The sequence below is a fragment of the Pseudopodoces humilis genome, chromosome 1 (genome assembly GCF_049639895.1).
Source record: "Pseudopodoces humilis isolate 2021_Gansu_Grassland_sample_001 chromosome 1, ASM4963989v1, whole genome shotgun sequence".
In the NCBI taxonomy this organism is placed as follows: Eukaryota; Metazoa; Chordata; class Aves; order Passeriformes; family Paridae; genus Pseudopodoces; species Pseudopodoces humilis.
In genome coordinates, this window is record NC_142200.1 from 48,521,816 (window position 1) to 48,540,956 (window position 19,141).

A 19,141-nucleotide genomic window follows, 5' to 3' on the forward strand; every position below is an offset into this window, starting at 1 on the left:
TGACTAATTTTGGATGGCCAATTAAGCAAGAGGAATCCCAATGCTAAACAACTTCAGCATGTTGCTGCACTAAGTTGCCCCTGTTTATATTTAGTCTCTTTTCTCCATTTTTGTGGAGCTCTGAAATTAAAATCTGGAGACGAAATGATACTTTTCTACCCTCATAGTTTATGTGTCTCAGATGCACTGCTTGTCTATACATAGAAGAGCTCTGCTGTTCATGTAGTGCCATGCAGTGGAAATCAGCAGTTTGTAGACAGCTCTTTCTAAGATCAGAAGAACAAATGCTTGTTTCTTTTCTCTCTGATTTCCTCTGAGTTAACAATAGATATTGACCTTACAGAATTGCTGTAGCAGATTTTGAATTATGTATGAAATGCAATTTCCCTGTCTGCTGTGGACATGTTTGACTGTGCTGTTTGCAGCACTCATTGTCAGAGGGCTTGCAGTGTTCTCAGCAACACAGCTAGGGCAGCTGAACTCACCATAAAGAAACTGTCAATAGTCAATTAAAATTAAATTATTTTTCATTCCTTAAAATCCAAATTCTTAAAAGCAATCAGCTTCTCATAACTCCTGTCCCACCATCTAACACAGTCCCACCTTTTCACAGAATAATGGAATTGTTAAGGTTAGAAAAGATCTCTGAGATCATCACTTCCAACCATTAACCCAGCACTGCCAAGTCCATCACTAAATCATATACCCAAATGCCACATCCACATGTCTTCTGAACACTTCCAGGGATGGTGATTCCACCATTTCCTTGGGCAGCTTATTCCAATGCCTTACTACTCTTTAAGCAGAGAAATTTTTCCTAATATCTAATATAAACCTCCCCTGGCACTTGTGACCACCTCCTCTTGTCCTCACCCTTATTACCTGAGAGATGAGCCTCATCATAACCTCCTTTCAGGCACTTGTAGAGAGCAATAAGGTCTCCCCTGAGCCTCCTTTTCCCCAGGCTAAGCAACCCCAGCTCCCTCAGCTGTTCTTCACATGAGTTGTGCTCTAAAAGTAGGTTTTAGTCACCCAAGGGTTCAACATGACCTTATAGTAGAATAGAATAGAATAGAATAGAATAGAATAGAATAGAATAGAATAGAATAGAATAGAATAGAATAGAATAGAATAGAATAGAATACTTTGGTTGAAAGGTCCTACAACAATCATCTAGTCCAACTTCCTTACCATTTCAGAGCTGAGATGTTAAAATTATTAAGGGCATTGTCAAATGCCTTTTAAATGCTGACAGGGATGGGGCATCAACCACCTTCCTAGGATGCCTGGTAAAAAAACCAAACCTCAATCAAAAGAGATTCAAAAGCATGGGCAGATGCCTCACTAGCAAGCCTAGAGTCAAGAAGTCAACAATGATTATAGCCTACCTATTCTTCCAGCAAAACTGGCTTCAGTAAAAGTCTCCTAGATTACATCCAATAAGTGATCTCAGGTAAGAGGTACCATACAGACAAAATCTAACTTTCATGGGTAGTCTGGCTTGTGCTGGTCAGCATGTTTCTTGTCTCCCCCAATATGATCATCAGAGAACATCTGTGAGGTTTGTGCATGTGACTAATCTCAGAGACTAAGGAAAATCAGAAAGAATCAGCTGATTTCTCAGTGGGAACACATATGTTTTTAAAAAATCTACTCAGAATATTTCTCCATGGTTGGGTTATTAAGAAGGTGGAACAGAAGCACATTTTTACAGCAGTAATAATTTTTCCTTCCTTTTGTTAAATCCACTTTTAAAGTAGTGGACGTTTCTTCCCCCTCATCCTACTTTTATTACAATCCTAGGAAAAAAATGCCAGTGTAACAATGCAAAATAAATGGAACCACTTATTAACAATATACAAAAGCTACAGAAGAGGGCTGAATTACTGAAGCTATTGTGAGGAAATTTCAGCCAGGTGTTTTATTTTCTCTCCTCTTGTGCAAACCTCATTAACAATGCCCAGTGTGTGCAGCAAGAATGAAGGCTTTGGTCCTGGATATGTGGTAGGAGTCTAGCAGGAGCCTCTGGCAACATGGGAACAGCATCCAGTCCCACTGCTGCTTTTCTGATGCTGAAATTTTTTGGGGAGGCACCATCTACATTCATGCTTGAGCTGGTGACATGAGTAGAAGCAGAAAATGTACACCAGCTACCTTTAACTGATGAGCGTGTGAGTAAATCAGATGAGCACTCAAGTACAGCAAGCAGGTTTGCGTCAATGGCTCGTTCTGCTGATGCAAGGGCTGTCCTGTAAATTGCACCCAAAAGCAAGCAGAGTTGGCTTGGAATGTTTACTTCTGAAAAATGAATCATAAAATGGATTATTAAAATGCACCAAATCCTGAGTTCCTTGTGGGCATGTGTAATTTGTAATCACGGAAACTGCAGGAGCCTTCTTTTTTCCTGCTCTCATGTAATTAAGAGTGAAGCTGTTCCGCCACTCACATGCAATGAATTCGCTCTTCCCTCACTTATATTGCTATGTCCTGTTACACATTACACATCCAAGGATTACATATTTTATACACTTTTGATCTTGTGGTGGAAATAAATTTTACAAGCCAGCCAAACTTCTCTTAACCACGTATACATCTGCTGTCTCCCTGAAGCTTGCTGACAGTTAATTCTCTTCACATCTCCTGTAGCTGCACAAGAGGTACTGTTCCCAGTGCCCTTGCAAGGTTACAGCCAGCTCCCACCCCACATGACTAAATCAAAGCATTCCAAAAAACCAAAGGGACAGTCAAGTCTCTGGAATTTCAAAGCAAACATTTTCTGTATGTCTGGTGCTTCAACTCCTGCCAAGTCATTTCTCCTAGTAATCATGTGTTGTGTTAAGCACACCAGCCCAGCTTCTGACTCCCTTTTCACTGACAGAGCAGAGGCTTTGATTCTGGCCTGACATACACCTGGATAAATCCACCAAGGTCAACAGAACTACACAGGTATAAATTGAAAAGAAATACATCCAGATATCTGACTGTTTACATGTATATAATGTAGTTAGAACGTACCATAATTTTTCCAGCACATCCACAGCCCCACTGACCATGAGCCATGAGCAGGTGCTTTTCTGGGAACGGGGGGGTTCACTGTGGCAGGACACTGAGCAGCTTGTGATGCATAACACTCTGCTGTCCCTCTGAGGACCACTCAATGCTGCCCTGTATGTAGAGTGATCTCATTTGGGACTGTGCGACACTGCAAGGCAGATCTGCCAGCTTTGTGCCACTTCACAAGACTCAAGGCCATGTGGCTGCCATCAGAAGGTCAGATCTGATACTGCAAGGGTTAAGCTAGCAGGTCCAGACCCAGCACTGGCCATCACTCACTATAATACCTAAGGACAGGTGTCATTTCCCAGCTTAACTCGTACAAGAAAGAGCAGCTCTCTCTCTCTCACACACATACACACACACACACATGCTGGTCCCTCACACACTTTTCCTTCTATCTTTACTCATTCTTGCCCACTTTAAGTTTCTTTAAACTGCAATTGGTTAATGTCCCCAGGTCTGAGGGAACCCCTCGTCAGGGTGAATATTGCTCCTGTTTGATGAAACAGAGAGTAGCTAAATTGCCAAAGAACTGAGTAAAGATACAGTTTTCTTTATAGCAGAATCCCCTTTTACCAGCGACTATATTTAAAGGACAATACACAATATATATATGTTTAACACAATACATATGCTTACACACTTGTGCTTCTGTATTTTATTTCCTGCCAAATAAGGTGCTATATTTTGGAATATTGTGATCCCTCTCTGTCTCACTGGAATTTTGGACCTTAGCCTGTGCACTTCCTACCCTTGACCTTGGAGATCCCAAGTGTGTAGGCACCATTTGAAATAATTTTCCTCAAAGTTCATTCTCTTACTCTTTCTTCATGTACAATTGGCTCTTATTCACATGCAAAAGCCCTGTGCCTAACAACACAGAGACAAGCCTGCAGTAAATGTCAAGAGGACTGTTTTGTTCCTTAAAGTTTCCAGTGTCCTCTCTCTGCCTTGAGCAATGTCCCACAATCTAATTTGCTTTAAAGAATAGCCCTCAAAATACTTTTCAGGAACTTGGTTAATCTGGTATTACTCATGCTTCTAATATTACAAGGAAGACCTTGAATGACATTTAGCTAACAGGCAGTGTGTAGCTATGGACATAATTATTTCTGAGGTAAAGACCTTGAGCTGAATGTGCATATGGTTTGCATTTATTTTTTAAGAGAAGCCCCTAATGAAGCACACTTCCCTATCCCACAAGGCATAATAGTCTGCAAAAATGGTGGAGATGAAGTCTTACCATTAATAATTAAATTTTTGTTGCTACCACAGTGGTGATCATTATGCAATTACCTTTTGTCTTTGGAGCTATTTGTTCAGATAGGTTTGTAAATAGATCCTTGTTTTCATGAGTCTCATACATTAAAAAAAAAAAAAAAAAAAAAAAAGAAAAATAGAAATAGCAAGATATCTTTTTTGTTCCTGAAGATGTCAAGGACTTCTTCAAATATAATGGCTTCTGCCCCAAACATCTTTTGTCTGGATTTTGTTCACTGTCTTCAATGTATTTATTAACAAGCAGAAAAAAATATCCATGACTTCCACTACTTTCAAAATAAGTAAGAGGATTTCTAAGGAAGTATATAAACTCTGAATTGATGCAAGGCCACCGCTGTCAAATACATGAAGCTACTGGGATTGCTTCTGTGCTTAACGAGTTGTAGTTGGTGAATCTTGCTCAGGGTGTGTGTCCTAAGAACCACCTGCACAGTTCAGTGTTGTGACCTCGTGAGCAAGTGACCCAGACCAGGGAGGCAGAGCTCAGGCACAGGTGTTTTTGGGATATTCTTCATACTGTCACCAAAGGGGAAACAATGGGTGGACTTAGTGACTGCTGCTGGTAAGGTGTCCTCAACAAAGGCAGCTGTTGACCTGCTGATGCTGTGTCTTCCTTCATTGGAAACATCCCTAGAAAGTCTTGTTTCCTAGGACCCCAGGTAAGCCAGGGCTCACCAATTTCCATGCAAATGCTTGGAACACATACAGTTTAGACCCTGACCTTGTCTCAGCACCCTCCAGCCATATCCATACCAAAATCCAGCTATGAGTTCTGGGAGTTGGAAGGTGTTATATTTGTTTTTTTGCCACAATTTTTCTGACATCTCTAACATGTTCAAGGTGCTGCTGCTTTTTGCTTCCTTTTTGCTTGCTTCTAAAACCACTTTTTTTTTTTTTTTTTGTGGAAAAGGAGAAGGATGATGGTTCTGTATTTTGGATGGCTGAAGGCTGTGAGTGTGTCAGTGAAGCTTCATTAAGAAGAGGCTTGGGATAAAAGTGTAACCAATAATGAACAGTCACCTCTTCTACTATTCATGAAGCTTGGAAAAAGATACTTTATGTTATGTGCAGCATCATTCTGTAACACCTCTTATGGAACTAGGTCAGATTTTAGCACTTGTTAAGCAACTCACTTCAACTGTATCTTAGCATATTCAGTATTGATGGTTTGTGGCTGAGCAATTTTCATCACACCTGACTCTTACTGTTTATTTGTTAGTGGAAACTTTTCTAAAGCACCTGCAAAAACAGCATGAGTATCTGAGAAATGAAAAATTCCCTTTGAACTTCCCATGAAAAATACCTGTAAAGAGTGAAGGATACTATTCAAAGAGACTTTACTTTACTTTTCAGACAAAAATTACATTGCGGGGGAGTTGGGGATACAAGTCCTATTGCCAGGTGAGAATTAAAAAAATGGAATGCTGTAGAACTTATTCCTAAACCAAACATTATACAAGGTGGAATTCAACGGCAAAGTTAAATATAAAATAAATCCAACAGGATTACAGAAGGGCACAGTAACCCTGTCCCTGCAGTGACCCATGTAATAGCTCTATGCTGGTGCTTGTGATGACATGTCAGCAATCCCACGTTAAATGTACTTTGAAGGCACATTAGCTTCTCCTCTTTGTGTGTCTGGAGGTTTCCATCTCTCCTTTATGAACACATTTCAGTGTCTCCTACCCTTTCCCCCTTACCCCACATTACCTGAGAACAGCATTGCTTTCTCCTGACCTTCCTCCTCAGCTGGCTGCTGCAATGAGGAAAGTATTTTGAGATACCAGCTCTTTTTTTCTCCTCTGTTTTTAGCAGAAATTCCTTCACAGCAGCTTGTTTGAAATAGCTGCTGTGTGGAAGGGATTTTGCATCCATGTTTGCCTTAATGCTGGCAAACAGCTAACGCTGTCTTCCAGAGACATGGAAATAGAAGAGACAGACACAGTCCTAGAGCAGAGATCAGTAAGGGCACAAGGAGCAGGTCTGTGTGCCAGCAAAATACCATCAGGGGTGAGCAGAGTCAAATATTCTTGGTGAACTAGGGAATGGATAGGTATGCAGGGCGGGGAGGGTGGTGGATTTTTAACATCATATTTGACACTCATGAATTACATGTTACAGAGCATAGAACACCACCATAGCTGCTTCACAGACATTGCGGGCAGGCAGCGGGAGCCCATCTGAATGAGAAAACCACAGGTTTCTTATTTTGAGTCCACAATTAAAACCTCCAAGTTTCAAGGCTGGCAAGGATGAGGATAAATCTTCCATGTGAAACGTAGCAGAAAGCCTGTTTTCCCTTGGATTACTTCTTTCTCACTTCAGCCCTTTCTCTCTCCATAATCTCCACCTTCCCTGTCGTTTCACCTCTTTTCAGTCTCTCCAGGTTTCTCACAGCCCATGGGAAGTGTGGCTAATTACATAATTAAGATGAAGGAGGTTTATTGAAATCTATCAGCTCATGCTATGCGCAAATAATTTAAAAAAAAGGTACATTTCTCTTGCACATATAGTTACTTTCTCTGTGCATACACTTTTCATTTACACAAAACTTTTTCAACACCTGCTTTTGATTTTCTTGCTGGAAATTAACACAAAGTTATTCCTTGTGCCTTTTACACTATTCCCTTTCACAATGTACTAACATCTACGATGGGAAAATGATCACGGCCATGGAGAAAGCAATAATAGAAATTATCCATTATTCCTCATAGCCCAATCTTAACGTTTTATTAGAAAGCTCTCAAAGCTCTTGTCCTTGAATTAAATTAATATTCCTGTAATAAATCAATTGCAACTGAACTGTTTGAAACTCAAAACATAAATAGAAAGAAATTCCTTTTTAATACCTCATTATTGTTACTCCACATTTGAAGTTGATGCTGCATACAAATGACAGTGATAATTTGGGATATTTTAGACCAGAGAAAACCTCCTAACTGATGAACACAAGGTGAAATGTATCCTTCCAGAAGTCATGTATATGATCCCAGGTTTTCTGGGGCCCTCAGATGTGCAGGGAGAAATTCCTCCTTTCTGCTTTTTTTCCCCCCCTTTATCTTAATATTTTAAAATCTGAGCCTTCCAAACCACACCTCTGCCCTAAGCTAGTGATATCAACCAGAACAATTAATGGGGGAAAAAATAAAGCTTATATTCCATTTTAATAATTCAAAAGAGAAAATACTTCACACTGTGGTACTATTTTGACTTTTGTATCAGGTATTAGAAATAAAACACAAAAAACAAGGTTAAATTAGAAACAAACATCCTCATAGTCCTGAACAATTCACTTAATATTTCAGAAAAGGGAAGCTTTCAAGCCTTCACATTATCAAGCAGGGGACTGTACCATCCTGGTATTGCAGCCCCTCTTTCTCTCTATTTTTAGGTCTGGAAAGCATAAAAGAGGAGTAATATTACTTTTGGGAGACTCTGTCTAGCATGGTTTGTGTGGGAGTTTTCTGAAAGTTTGCCCTGATAAATGATTTACCAGGACAGTAAAAAGATCATGAAAGCCCTGAGCTGTCCTCTCAAAACAAATTACTTTCTTCACCCACTCCTTGAAATCCTTTAAAACCTTACTGTAATGATTAATTTTCCAGAATTCTAAAAACTGTTGAAGACCAGGGCCTATGACTATCTCATATCTCTCCTGGGATAAAGACACATCACGATGTTGAGTTGAATCCTGCCTGGTGCATCTGCGTGTTTATTCTGGGTATCTCTTTGTTTTACTTGTTACCTGAATTTTCCTACAGTGTCATTGGGGTTTTGATATTTTATAATGCTGCATGTTTCCCTACTAAACAAAACACAAGAGGGTGTTTTGCCCTCCTTCTTTATATTTGTTTCATCAAAATTATTTGTTTCAGTTGTAGTAAAGACAAAACCAGACACACAGGGAGAAAAGAACAGGCAAGTGGGAAGATGCTAATAAAGGCAGAGAAGAGAGAAAGAAAAGTCTACACATACTCAAGGGACTCTACTGCTTTTCTGTGACACTGGTGCCTCACTGGACCCATGAGAAGTTTTGCAATTCACATAATAAAAAAATGTTGGTAGGAGACACATGGAGAAGAATAATTAAGGACAACAATGAGAAAAAAAAATTACAGGAATAATTGTGCCTCGTTAGAGGTATGATAACAAACAATGATATGTATTTCTGGTGATAATGATCCTGCAGTTCACTCTCTCCACTTATTCCAACTCCCCCCACAGTGCCACTACTGTCTAATATGGCATATTTATGCAAAAGATGAGTTAGAAAATTAGATTCCATTATAAAAGCATCAGATATAATAATGAAACCTATGGAAAATAATCTGGTATGCTTCTGCACCTGTCATTTCCAATGGTTTCCACCACCTGCCCATAAACATTTGACAAGCACTACTCAATCTCTTGATTTTACTGAAGGAGAAACTGAGGCAAAGAAAAACTTGTCTACCAAGCATCTGGGCTAGGTACTGGGCCAGCCTGCAGTCACATGCATTAACTGTTTCTGATGCTTCTATGTAGAATATTATTAATTACTGGCAATTTGTAGTAGGCAAACCCATATGAAGGTGTTATTAGCAGTGTGTGAACACAGGGAGAAAAGCTGCCCAGAGGAGCTCCCAAACACACACAGTTTTAATAGCCATTAGAAACTCACATTGGGAACAAAGATCTTTTAAAACATTGCTCCCATACTAATCTTGATGATGGCAGATAATTAGTCAGCAAACCCAAGCTCAGGGACTGCCTACTGAGCATGGAAAACCTCATATCCACAGTGCAGCTTTGACTGCAGGCTGAAGTGCCTAGCAGTGCTTACAAAAGCAGCTACAAAAATATTTTCAAGACCTTTAGCATATTCGTGCAGGACAGTTTATCCACCTAGCAGTACTGGGCTGATCAGCTCTCAAAACCAGGGAGAAGAAAAGGTGCTGGTGATGCAGACACTGCCAGCGGGGCACTCAGGGGTCAGGCTTTCATCCCCTATTTAGCAGTAATTTGGTATGTAGGGGCTGCATGAGCCTTTGAAGCTCAGTGCTGCTGTTTTTAAAGGCTCCCATCAACCAGCCCATAATGTAAGTGAAGCAGAAACAGCAGTGTAATAGCAGACACAGTTTTCTTCTTGCAGAGTCTGCAGTTCTCTGACATGTCTGCTTAACTCTCTTTTCATGGCGGACAAACTTCCCGTCAGGAACCAGTTAACAGGGACAGCGAGTAGCAGCACTGACAAGCAACAGCTTTGGAGGAAGGCAGTCATGTATTTAAAAAGGAAAAGCCACCACGAAGAAGCCCACAAAAAAGCCACATTATTTATTTTTCTGGGAGGTGAGTGGGAAGAGTTTCAAAGCATGGCTGTTATGCTATTTTGGCACAAAAAGTACTTTTCCAAATTCAAATCTTCCATCAGGCTGGCTTGGAAAATGGCATGTGGTTTATACCCATGGCTTGTTCCTTTCAGCTTTGCCTCATCTTCCAGGTTAAAGTCGCAGCTGGGAGCGTATCTGGGAGAAGGGAGGAGCATGTAAGAACTGGAGTATTCCCAGTGTGTTTCCACTGGCTGGCCCTGGGATCTGCAGGTAGTAAACACTAGCACTTTCCATAAAAGGGCCTTGCTTGGCAGGATACTGAGGGGGAAAAAAAAGGGGCTATTGCTGAGGTGGGGAGCAAAAAGAAGTTATTTGCTGGCAGAGGAGAAAGGAACGAAGGATGCTGAAAGGGTACTGGGCAGCTGCTTTTCCGGCTGCTATGGGAGCCAAGGGAAGAGCCTTTGATCTGCTGAGCAGGCCTGGGCTTGCCGCCAGGACCTACATCCTTTCTCCAGCACTGACAGCAGGCTTCCTTGCTAGCTCCTCTCTGATTGCCGAGTCAAAAAACAAGTGACGTAACTCATACAGGGACCTCACTGAAACATTTCTATTATCACCAGCTCTGCAGAAAACATATGCTACAGATGCTTCAATCCGAAATTATCTTCTTGTCCAGAGCAGAACAAAAAGGAGAAAAAAACCCACGAGGTCCTCTGGATTATATTTTGCAAAGCCTCATAAAACCCCTTCTGGTACACTGGGGGATTAAGCAAGCCCATTGGTTCTACAGGGGAACTACCATGTCTGCACAGCACCTTGGCCAAGAAAGCCCTTCTCCAAATGTTTATGTACTATTACTTCTTGTGACTGGGAGATTTAAATAGGAACACAGATTCCAGAGCTAATATAGCTTCTAGACCACTACCTCAAATAATGTCATCAAAATGGCATTTACTAAAGAATGAGCTGTTGCAAAGTAATTGCCAACAATGATTAGTTTAGTGATGTGGAGATCAGCCTGTTTGATATGTACCATTGCCCAAGAAAGGGGAACATGAAGGCAGCCATGCTCCTCAGCCCTCAGACCAGAACAACCAGAGTATAGAGAATTTTCTCCACCACCAGCATGTCTTTAGTTCTTGCTGGTATAACACCATCACTGCAGGTAATTGCCATCACTGCATTTAAATTATGCTTGGACATGACCCAGGCTTACATCTTACCCCAGAACCGGACAGAATGTTAGAGTCTCATCACTTGAAGCACAGAATTGTGCTACATTCTATGAAGCACAATAGTATGTTTTTGCATGACGTAACCAAAAATTCAGTTTACCCTCTTTGCAGCACAACAGCTTTTGCACTGTTATTTCCCCTTGATGCTCATCATCACTACCAAGAGTACAGCCTTGCAAGACACTGGAAGTACTGACTCAGGAGCTTGGATGGTAAACATAATGCAACCAAGCACTTCCGTTGTCTCAATAATGCTTCCATCTTGCCATCAGGTACTTGTTGCTTTGTGTTAATACTACTTGCATGGCAGTGGCAGCTTCCCTCAGACAGGGCCCCTGCAAGATTAGGTGTCCCCTAAGCCTTCTTTTCTCAAGGCCTAACAAACCCAGTTCTTTCCTCATATGGCAGACTTTCAAGTCCTTTGATTGTCCTTGTTTCCCTTCTCTGGATGTTTTCCAGCCTGTTTGCATGTTTTTACTCCATGGAAGGTTCCAGAGGACCCTACCGTCCTCTCTTTCCACCTGCCCCACCTACCACCTGAGCTTTGAGTGAGCTGAAGTTTGCTCTTCTAAAGTCTAAACCCTTTGGTTTTAACCTTCTGCATGCCCAGCCAAATCCCAAACTCCACAATACTGTGATCACTATAGCCAACACTATCAGTGACCAAGATATTTCAAAGCAGGTTTTTCTCAGTTTGTGAGTCCAGCAGTGCCTCATTCCTGCTTGGCACAGCTCTAATATTTGTATGAGGAAGTAATCCTCCTAGTCACTCTAGGAACTTGATGGATAACGTGAGCTGCTGTACTGTTCTTCCAATAAATGTCTGGACAGCTGAAGTCACTCACATGAACCAGGTTCTGTGAACCTTCCAAAGCTTGCTTGAGTGACTTGAATATGGCTTTGTTGGTCTTACTGTCTTGGTTTGGAGACCAGTAGAAGTTGCCTACTGAAATATCCCCCTTGAAGATGCCTGCTCTGATCTTGACCCAAAGGCATTCTGTAGGACTTCCACAGTTGCCGTGGTTGACTTCTATCCATCAATTGCTGTGGTTGACTTTTATGTACCAGAAGTTCCCCTTGACAAAGAGCGAGACTCCTCCAGTTTTGTCCTGCCTGTCTTTTTGAAACAGCCTGTTTCCATCCATCACAATCCTCTAGTCATGTGAGTTGTCCCATCATTTTTCAGTTATTCCTATGAATAACTCTGCTCTTGATGAAATCCTTAGTCCCTGGTGCCACTTGGGGCACCAGTTTCAGTCTAAGATACTGTCTGCTGCTGTTCGTGCGGACAGAACCTGCTAAGACTTCGTGCTTTTTTCTTCTCCCAGCTGCTAAGTTTTACTGAACCTTCCAGACATTGAGAAGACATTTTAAACAGAAACACATTTATGAAGTTTGGGGTATTGAGAAAAGACAAATGTCAGCAATGAATTTTGAAATCACTGGCTAAATTTTGCCTTCTAGCACACGCAATAAGTATTTACAGGTTTCTTTGAATATATGTTCCTGAAACCCATTTTTTTCACTTGTGTATCTCAGTTGTGTGCAATTACTTACTAGTCTGATGTGATATCCTTTACAATTCCTTAGTAGATTTTAATTAATTTTAATTATTTTTTTTTTATTTATTTGCATAACTGCTTCTTGAACCCATAGAGTAAAACCGAAACATCTAAATAGTCTTGGACATTTCATAAAAATAACAGATTTTCTTCCCTAACCTTCTGCAATTCAATTTTAGCACTTTTGGCACACTTACATCAAGCCCACACTTTAAAATAAAATGTCTGTCAAATAGAAAAGAACAACACCAATCTGGAAAGAAATTATGTTATTCATCTTCCAACTGCACATTGCAAAAGTTGCAGTTTTCTAAAAAGTACAACTTTGAAAAAGTAGTTTACAGTTTAATTTTTAAGATAACTGAACAATGAGATTTTTTGCTATGTTAATACTTGAAGCTTTATTTTTAATTTGTCATCTGTAATAAACACAGGAGTGCAGAGATGTCAGGAGCTGGGTTTACAGGAACTTAACACATAACTAGAGATAATGCTGCAGAACAGCTGCAAACACACTGCAGCAAGGCCCTCCTCACTTTCTGCCCAAAGCTACATAGAGGGTTAGGCTGAACAAGTGAGCTGAAGGATTTGTTAGAATTACCACATGGCAAGGGGTTAAAAAGCTGCAATTTGGCCCAAAGAAGTGACGCAAAAAGATCATTTTGTCATGACAGATTTTTGCCTGCCATTGGCTTTTTTAAGGTGAAGGCACATGATAACTTGTTTTTTCTTATGGCGGGGAAGCGGGTGTCCATGTCATCCAACAGCCCTTGTCACTCACCTTCTTGATGCTGTATCAGCAAGAACTATTTGGAGCTTCCTTCTGGAACTCAGGGCCAAACAGCCCAAATTCTAAGATCAGGAGGAAGATCTAATGCCAGTAGTTCTTCATCTAGTAGCTCTTCTTTCTATCCTGTTCCTATGCCTGTGACTCTGGCAAATGACTCATTCACTTAAAGGACATCACAAACTAGAGAGCTTTCTAAATTGGTACCATCCAGATCCTACTTAGCAAAGCAGGCTCCTGGGACACAGAGCTGCTTGAAAACCAGCTCAGGCTATATGCTTTTGCAATCTGGTGATAATGAAAACTAGCAGTATACCTCCTAGGCCTCTTCTTCAGCCTGTTGACAGTTCTGTGTGTTTAGTATGTAACTGGCATCAGACAAAGGGAGGAAAGCCTATAGAGTCAGAAATGGAAAACACTCACTAAACCAGATGCATTGCAGCCATCATAGTTTCCACTTGCTTTTGCATATCTTTAATAATTGCCAATCTGAAATGGGACCAGTTGACAGGCTGCAGTACATAACAAATATGTTCATGTTTATATATGTCCCTAGCTTCCTTCCCCAAATGTACATGTTTGAAAAGCCCTGTGTTTTGCAGCCTCACCCAAACATCTGCAATCATTTATGGACTAAAACAGCTTGCCATCTCAGCCTAGGTTTTTCAATGCACAGTACAACTGATGTCATTTTGTTATTTTGAATTTTCAAAAGAAACAAGTATGTTTCCAGGCAAACCACATCACAGAACATGCCACGGTTATCAGTTCAAAGAGCCTCACTGACTCAGCAGCTAGTGCGGTGTTTCATCTAGTCTTCCTGAGGTCAGGCAGGGAAATGTTAGTTCAGGAATACACATCTGTGTGTATACAAACAGATTCAGTCTTCAGTTGTTCTCTCCTCCTCTGCCCCATGAAATAATCCTCTGCAAAGCACAAGAGCTGTCAAGTACAGGCTTGGCCAAGGGTAGACTTTCATATGAATCACACTACATTCTGGAGTGGGTGTGTTATGTGTGCCATTTTAGGGGTGAAGGAAAACAGACTGATGGAAATGGAGATTATTACTGCCATCACAGTGCCATCACATTATTGTAAAGAGGTCCCTTAAACTTATATACAAAATTGTGATCTGCTTATATTCTGTCTTTTCTGTAGCCAACACCAGAACCAGGGTGAGAAATATACTCCCAGAGGATCCCAGAAAGTGGAAATAGGATTCAGGATGGACCACTTAAACCTTTGCTTCTCCAATTTAGTAAAAGAAGCTAGACATAGTTTGGGTTCCCAGAGGAGCCATCATGGATCCAGGCTCCTGTGAGTAACAGTGATTAGACTGGACACAGCAGAGGCAAAACAGAACTGGCTCTGGGGCTGCTCCTGACTAACATGAACATGGTTTGAGTTTGTAACCTCATGCAAATCCCGGGCAAATTCAGCTGCCTAAATGAAACTAAGGCGTTGTAGTAAAGGGGATGAGTGGATGCTAACAGCTCAGCATTGTCAGGCATTGATTAAACACTTTGATGACTTTGATGACAGGCTAACAGTGATAAAGTTTCATCAAGTTCTGAAGACATCCAGTAAACTTTCTAAAGAAATATCCTTTACTGAAATTGGAGTAATAAACTGTTCAGGGGATTCAAAGGAGTGATGAGTTTTTTAATACATAACTCCTTTGGATCTACCTTGGTAAATGGGTTTGAATATAGCTGAGATAGGGAAAAATATGCTATAGCAGAAATGTAGACATTGTATTTCAGATGAGGTAGAAGGGCTTCAGTTTTAGAAGACCACAAACATAAAATCAAGTGTCTCAATACCTTGATGTAACAACTTCAGATAGAAATGAAGAAAACATAAAAGATGGCTGTAAGAGTGATTTGGAGTTTTACTCTTGGAAATCAGTCTCTGTGTTGCCACTGGGACTACTATCCAGTGCTTCTCCTCCCTGTTTGAGGTCTGACATATGGACACACACACTGATGTGACTAAAATAAATTTTTATCACAGATTGTGTGTCCTCATGAAAGGGCTCTAAAGGGTGGGTGGTCTTTAAAGTAGGCATTCAAAAGCACAGGTATCTAAAAATATGTTATTAAAGGAAAGCTATATGAGCTTAACAAGCCATATTTTCCCAAGGGCAAGCTGATCTTTTTTCCCTTGTTCTCACCATTGAAGATTTCTTTTCACAGACCCAGATCCTGAAGGGTCCTAATGAGAAATGACTCTTCATGTTACAAATGCCTCCTCTGCTGTCCCTGCAACCTGCCTGGCAGAGCCTTTTGAGCTTTAAGATAATATCTCAATGATTAGTTTTGAATGTAAGTCATGCTTGCCATTTCCAATTTTAACTGTTTATAGTGCTCTTGGGTTTACACAAATTGACAGGTCCAATGTTTGCTGTTGCACTTTTGTCTTAAGAGGTATTCACCATGGTTTTATGTTTTGGGTGATGACAACATATTCTTTCAGGCCTATAAAACAGTTTGTTTTGTATATCTGTACTTAATGGAGGACAGTTGCTACAGCCACAAGCTCTTGTGCAGCTTCTACCCATTCCCCAGCAAGCCAATGTTCTCCAGGCCAAACAAGAGGATTCATTATAAAAGCTGCTGTAGAAAAATGTTTTTTCCCATCACTTCAGTGCTACAATGCTGTTGCAGAAGAAACACTTGCACTACTCAGGAGCTGTGAGCAAGTCACAGAGAAATGACACAGGTATGTTTAAAAGTCTGTAATGGAAATGTCCCCAGTGAATGGGCTGTTCACAAAGGATCACTTCCTTTGTGAATCACTTCCATGATCCTTCCAGAGCATATATTAAGGACAAGATTTGATGGTAGTTGTCTTCAATGGCAGCAGTTCCCCCCGCACCCCCTTCTCTCTCTTTCTTATTTTTCACTTTTAATTTAAGTCCATATTCACAGCAGAGATCCAGAAAACAGCTGTATTAGCAGAGTCAGAGGGAGAAATAAACTGAAACAGGACCAGGGATACTGTATGACAATATCATTTCTAATGACAGCATGCTACCACTAAAGAACTGAGAGTCTCTGACTTTACACTGACTATGAAAGCAATCCAGGGAATTTTATTTTCGTAATGCGAAGTTGGTTTTATAAAAACTTTTACTTCATATTGTAGGAAGTATCAAACTCATACTGATTTATATAGATTTTTACCTACAAAATAAGGAGCAATGAATTACTTTGCAACCAAGGAATCATACCTGATTTCACAGAGATACTGATATTTAAACAGATTTGTAAAAACAGAACTATTTGAACATCTGGTCTGCATATAGGTTTCTGAGCATTTCACCTATCTGCATCACCAAATACCTAAATATAGTTCTCTTCCTCTCATTCAGATTGGTGTAGTTGAGGCAAGAATGTGATTCCAGGTCTCTCAGAATTCTTTTTTACCTATCGGAAGGAAAAGGTTTACTGCCTGGATAATTCATGTATGGTTCTGTTTTAATTAATCAACAATTAAACACCCACCTCTAATAACGCCCAGATCTTTTAAAAGATCTTGACAATGCAAGTCATCCACCCGGATGTATGAAGCGTCTTCTATGTTCGCCAGTGTAACAATGCCAAGATCCTCTTTTTGTGCTGGTGAGCTCTGTAAAGCTGACACACCTAAGAAGAGAATAGGCTCATCTCCATTAGATCTTACATACCTGCAATAAAACTGTTAGGAAAAATAGTTTTGTTGCAGAATCCTTCACCTTGGCAGCATTGTGAAAGCCAGGGGTATACAATTTAACATCGGGCTCAGCCCGGTTTTACTTTGATATTCATCAATGAAAGGGTGATTTTTACAGAATACCCTTTTGAGAATAGAAAAGAACTTTGAAGTCTTCTGCTGAAAAGACAGGTGAGCTGATCTTTGCTTCATATTCCACAGGTGACACTCAGTGTAATGGCTGTGGAAAGTTAAGCACCGTTTCAATAACAGAAACTAAAAGCAGTCAGAGCAGAAGCATTCATTACATGCACAGAAAAAGCAGACAGTGACTCTCCACTTTAGTCCTTTGTCTTGGAAGTTCAGCAGTGAATTGGAGAAGCTTTCCACCTGGCCCAGCATTGTGTGAAGTGTAATGGAATTGGGTCAGTTTGTTCACTGAAATGTTCTTCTAAAAGATACTGGCATAGATTTACCTTGGGGCTGACTGTGTGCTTTCTTTCAGCCAGTTACTGCAGATTGAGCAGTTGCAAGAGCCTCTCTATGGAGAGTCCAGGGGATGCACTTTTCCTGGTCATGGCCAGCTGAAACTTCATGAGCAGAAGGCGGCCAGACTTTTAGCAGGCATAAAATGCAGGTATAGCTGCTGAAAGGGCAGCCTATTTCCAGTATATAGATAACCCACTCGATTCTTTCCTATCTGTGTATCCATGTATCCATGTATCCATAGATTTGCTTCCATGGAAGACTAGATCAGCTGGGGAGATGGTTGCAGCCTGGTCATGTTCTACAGGCAGGACTCCGAGGAAGCAGGACTCTGAGAATATGTGGACTTTACCAGTCAAGACACAGGCACTCTGACTGAGTATGGGCCTGTGTGGATGGACCAGGAGAAAAGACTCCTTTAATAAACAAGTGAAAAAGGTTACTTCTTATTGCCTGCTCATCTGGCTCTTGATACTAAACTGCAAGGCTCTTGTAGTGTGAAGAGATGTAAAAAAATTACTGGAGTGGTGTTACACAGCAACTGCTTGGTACAAAGGAGCAGTACACTGGAATCAGCACTGAAAACTGGTGAAGAACACCAGCTCTTCAAACATCATTAGAATTAATGGTTTCACCATTTACATTTTGTGGAGTCCTGTCACCTGAACATTTTTCGTTGGGTAGAAACCTCAGACTATTTACAAACACTGTGTCCTGAGGCACTTCTTTCTCCAGTAGAACAATAACTCCCTCTGGTGTTTGCCTGCTCTTGTTACTGCCTCAGCCACAGGCCTGGGAAACCCTGCCAGAGGAAGGAAACCCTGTCAGATGATGTATGAACTATAAACATTCTTTCCTTAACCGATGGCATTTTACACTTTGGGCAGAAAGGCCATTGCGCCCACCGGCTCGGCCCCAGGGGCACTCAGGTCTGCAGGGAACATCACTGCATTGGGAAAAGTGGAATGCCGAACTCCGCTGCTGCCGAGGGCTCATGCTGCCAAAGACTCATTTACATGCTCCCTGAATTTATTTAATTACATGAACAGTAGGCTTATTGCAATGTGTCTGGATGCTTTATTTGATGAATGCTGGAACTTACCAATCCAGTCCCGAGAGGGTTGGGATACATATAGGGCTATGTCAAATGGCTGGATGATAATTCAGAGTTAATAAATTGCTGTGTTCTGCTCTTGGGACAGACAATGTAGAACTGTCATTCAGCTGCAAACATATTTACAGGAATGCTGTCACAGCTTTGAGGGTCAAATCTGACCTACAAGTAAGTCACAAGCTACATCTGCTGGCAGAGGAAGGAAAATGAGATGCAAGAGAATTAAGCTCCTGCCCTTTGGGCTAGACCGTATTGATCTATTGGCGTAATAATGCTGATTGCAAATTTTCTTAATCTAAAATTTATGAGGAAATCTAAACTTTTAGTCTTAAATACATATTGCACAATAATTTTTAAGTACACACTCAAAAAATTTTTTTTCAGATTTCAGCTGCGATCAGATGATGAAAACAAATCTCAGGACAAGATGAAAGACATTAAATGTTTGAGTTATGCATTTTGCCAAAGAGAAGAGGCTATTTTGATGGGCTGTTTAATAGAAATTTCTTCCTGTGATCATTGAACTGGATGCTCACTCCAAACAGCCCAGAGGCTTTTTATATGTGACCTAAATGTCTGGATTTTTTCTCTTTTCTTCTGTTCTATCACAGAACAGA

General features: G+C 40.7%; 1 protein-coding gene across 6 annotated transcripts in view; it reads right to left on the minus strand.

Moving 5' to 3' along the window:
• DLGAP1 (DLG associated protein 1) overlaps positions 1-19,141 on the minus strand; it is a 403,326-nt gene that overhangs the window by 48,527 nt on the left and 335,658 nt on the right. For 5 of the 6 annotated variants that reach the window (XM_088054765.1, XM_088054756.1, XM_088054761.1 and 2 more), the window contains one exon: positions 16,738-16,878. The exons of the other annotated variant lie outside the window; for it this stretch is intronic. In XM_088054765.1, the coding sequence (XP_087910891.1) occupies positions 16,738-16,878 (141 nt within the window). The remainder of the gene's footprint in view (positions 1-16,737; positions 16,879-19,141) is intronic. 6 annotated transcript variants of the gene reach the window in all.